This window comes from Salvelinus sp. IW2-2015, linkage group LG18 (genome assembly GCF_002910315.2).
Source record: "Salvelinus sp. IW2-2015 linkage group LG18, ASM291031v2, whole genome shotgun sequence".
In the NCBI taxonomy this organism is placed as follows: domain Eukaryota; kingdom Metazoa; phylum Chordata; class Actinopteri; order Salmoniformes; family Salmonidae; genus Salvelinus; species Salvelinus sp. IW2-2015.
The window spans coordinates 64,646,479-64,650,166 of record NC_036858.1 but is presented as its reverse complement, the minus strand read 5'-3'; the positions used below and the strand labels follow the sequence as shown (position 1 = coordinate 64,650,166).

General features: G+C 40.5%; 1 protein-coding gene across 1 annotated transcript; it reads left to right on the top strand.

Moving 5' to 3' along the window:
• The first annotated feature begins 972 nt into the window (after positions 1 to 972).
• Positions 973 to 3,071, top strand: LOC111978818 (transmembrane protein 130). Its single transcript, XM_070448200.1, has 6 exons — positions 973 to 1,422; positions 1,519 to 1,601; positions 1,695 to 1,863; positions 2,153 to 2,298; positions 2,435 to 2,519; positions 3,050 to 3,071. Exons 1-6 carry the CDS (start codon positions 1,415 to 1,417, stop codon positions 3,069 to 3,071), a joined length of 513 nt encoding a protein of 170 aa, XP_070304301.1. The 5' UTR covers positions 973 to 1,414.
• Positions 3,072 to 3,688: the final 617 nt, after the last annotated feature.

The following is a 3,688-nucleotide window of genomic DNA, read 5'->3' as shown; positions in this document are numbered from 1 at the left end:
GAATTAGAGAGAGCATACTTAAATTCACAACAGGAACTGGGATAAGACAGGAGAAGTACTCCAGATATACAAATGACCTAGCCCCCGACACATAAACTACTGCAGCATAAATACTGGAGCTGAGACAGGAGGGGTCAGGAGACACTGTGGCCATCCGTATACGGATACCGACGGGAAACAGGAGCGGATATAACCACCTTTGCCAAAGCACAGCCCCGCACACTAGAGGGATAACTTCAACACCAACTTACAATCCTGAGACAAGGCGAGTATAGCACAAAGATCTCCACCACAGCACAAACCAAGGGGGGGGGGCAACCAGCCAGGAAGATCACGTCAGTTATACCCACTCAAGTGACGCACCCCTCCTAGGGACGGCATGAAAGAGCACGTGCAGTGACTCAGCCCTGTAATAGGGTTAGAGGCAGAGAATCCAGTGGGAGAGGGGAACCGGCCAGGCAGAGACAGCAAGGGCGGTTCGTTCTCCAGAGCTTTCCGTTCACCTTCACATCCTGGGCCAGACTCACTCAATCATATGACTACTGAAGAGATAAGTCTTCAGTAAAGACTTAAAGGTTGAGACGAGTCTGCGTCTCTCACATGGGTAGGACAGAACTTCCTAAATGGAGATCTATAGGAGAAAGCCCTGCCTCCAGCTGTTTGCTTAGAAATTCTAGAGACAATTAGGAGGCCTGCGTCTTGTGACCGTAGCGTACGTGTAGGTATGTACGGCAGCACCAACTCGGAAAGATAGGTAGGAGCAAGCCCATGTAACACTTTATAGGTTAACAGTAAAACCTTGAAATCAGCCCTTGCCTTAACAGGATATCTGTCTTCACAGTAATGTGAAATCCATAGATTAGGGCCTAATAAGATTTCCTTATACACTACCAGTCAAAGGTTTGAACACACCTACTCATTCCAGGGTTTTTCTTTATTTTGAATATTTTATACATTGTAGAATAATAGTAAAAATAAAGAAAAACCCTTGAATGAGTATTTGTGTCCAAACTTTTGAYGGGTACTGTATGAACTGTAACTCAGTAAAATCTTTGAGATTGTTACATGTTGTGTTTTTATTTTCGTTCACTGTAGGAGGAAAAATGTAAATTGGCCATTACTAAGAAGTGTCCCGCACATTTTTGATGTGGGCCATAAACTCATGTGTATCCTCCACCATGGACAGTGATTTACAACACAACAGCTCTTTGTAATCTGAGGCAGGCACATGGTTAAAACGCATGGACATCATTTCAAGCTTTTACATGTATCTGTGAAATTTTGAAGGCATGAACAATTTGCTGGCACCGGCTGACAAAGCATCTATTATAGGTTGTCCATTTAAAGACTGTCCACATGTCTAAACATCTTAGTCCTGAAGTATCCTACACCATCTGCCTCTTCACAAGTGCAAATGTATCGGTAAATATRATGTGTTGTATGTGTAATATTTGGGCAAATAATTAGAATTACAGTACATTCAACATCATTTTGTGAACTTCTGGTTTATGATTTCAGAATTGCGTTGGTCGTCATGTCACTTCCACTGATTCTGAGCCCCCATGTTTTTGGGCTCGCGACAGACAGTTTTATCCATCTGAGTAGGTTTACTTTTACGCATAACATTATTTCAATACAACACTATTTTAACAAAATGTATACTAAACACATATGGTTTTTACATTTTTACTCAGAAAATATTGCAGGCAAGCTCAGCTTCATTCAGAGGGAAGGAAATGTGACTTATCTGCGGGACAAGGAGCTGGCCACGGAAGTTCCAACCGAGACAAAGTTTGAACTGTTCGATCCAATGAACACTTTACGCACCGCCAGATTCACCTATACCTGGGACTTCGGCAACGGGTAGGCCTATGTGGACTTGCCTGTTTATCATCGAATGCATGTTTTGTAGTTTAGGCTATATATTTAAATATCATGTGGTTGTTTTATTTTTTCTTTATTTTTTCGATGTTGTGTGATGCTGTTTTTTACTGTAAGGATTACTGTTGTTTTCTGTTGTCTTGTCAGTGTTGAATGTATTCCATCAGGGCCCACGTTAGAAACAAGTGGAATTGCTTTAACCTGTTATCCCTGGGTTGTCCTCAGTGAATAATTTTTCCAAATCAATCAATCAATATTCTGGTTTTGTAAGAGAGGTGCTGAARGGATCGGAGCCGTCTGTGCACTATAACTACTCATCCTCTGGAAACTACACTCTGCAGCTGARRGTAGTGACCCAAGTGAACAAAACCTCTACTCCACTAACTGGGGTATACAGCATGGACGTTACAGTTTTGGGTAGGTAGACAGAATAGACATAGTTTTTGTTTATAATTATTTAGTTTAAAACAGTGTATTTTGGCAATGTTGAGAGGACCATACAGCAAGTGACACCATCAATGTAGGTGTATTGCATATCTCTRCTATTTTCCAGACGCCATCAGAAATATTGAGTTGAAGAGCCCTTTGATTTTCCAGGTTTCCAGAAACAACAGTCTGGCTGTTCATGTGGATGGAAGGTGGGTACAATTTCTCAGTAGGCCACACAATTAACACACACAACATACTAAACATGTATAATACATTAAAGAATCAGCTAATTTATTCTATCTCTCCCTCGCTCTGTTTCCCAGTCTTCCAATGTGTAAATGTCAGTACTCCCCAGTATCTAATACATGATTATTAGCATATCTCTCTTTGTCTTAACTTTGAATCATGTTCCTATTTAAACAAACCATCATTCTTTCAGTAGTCTGGTTTCAAACAATATATTTGTTATGCATTAAAATAGGTCACAAGCTTCCTGAAACTCCTCTGTAACATACCATCCAGCACAAATCAATTCACCACAGAGACAAATGCAGTATGGGTGTGGGTCCTGCTGTTAATTGCTTCCTCCCGACACTCCTTAGCTGTCCTCACCCTGGCCACTGTCCACTGACGTTCTTTCAGTTATCTGAACACACTATCACTCGGTTCAGCTGAAGATTACAGGAAGAACATGAAATCTAAAGAGGTAAATTCTCATCAAAACCTCTTGTGCCACCAGAACTGCTGAGGGACACTACTAATAGATAGATAATTTGTACTATATCAAACGTCTATACTGTATTCAAATCAAATGTATTTGTCACATGCTCCGGATACAACAGGTTAGACCTTACGCGTGAAATGCTTACTTACAAGCCCTTAACCAACAATGCAGTTCAAGAAATAAAGTTAAGAAAATATTTACTAAATAATATAAAATAGTAAAATAAAAAAAACAAGTAACACAAAAAAAAAAGAACAATAACGAGGCCATATACAAGTACAGGTTACTCAAGTTATTTTGTACATGTAGTTAGGGTAAAGTGACTATACATAGATAATAAACAGAAGTAGCAGCAGTGTAAAAACAAAGAAGGGAAGGGCGTGTCAATGTAAATAGTCGGGTGGCCATTTGATAATTGTTCAGCAGTCTATGGCTTGGGGGAGAGCTGCCTTTTGGTCGTAGACTTGGCGTTCCGGTATCGCTTGCGTGTAGAGAGAGAAAAGTCTACAGTATGACTTGGTGATTGGAGTCTTTGACAAAGAGGACAAAGTGTGTACTGTACTGTACTATCCTGTAGCTTCTGCCTAGCGTGACTAATGTGGACCAAATCTCCAAGACCAACATGATAACACCAGACTTACGATTCTCCTCAAA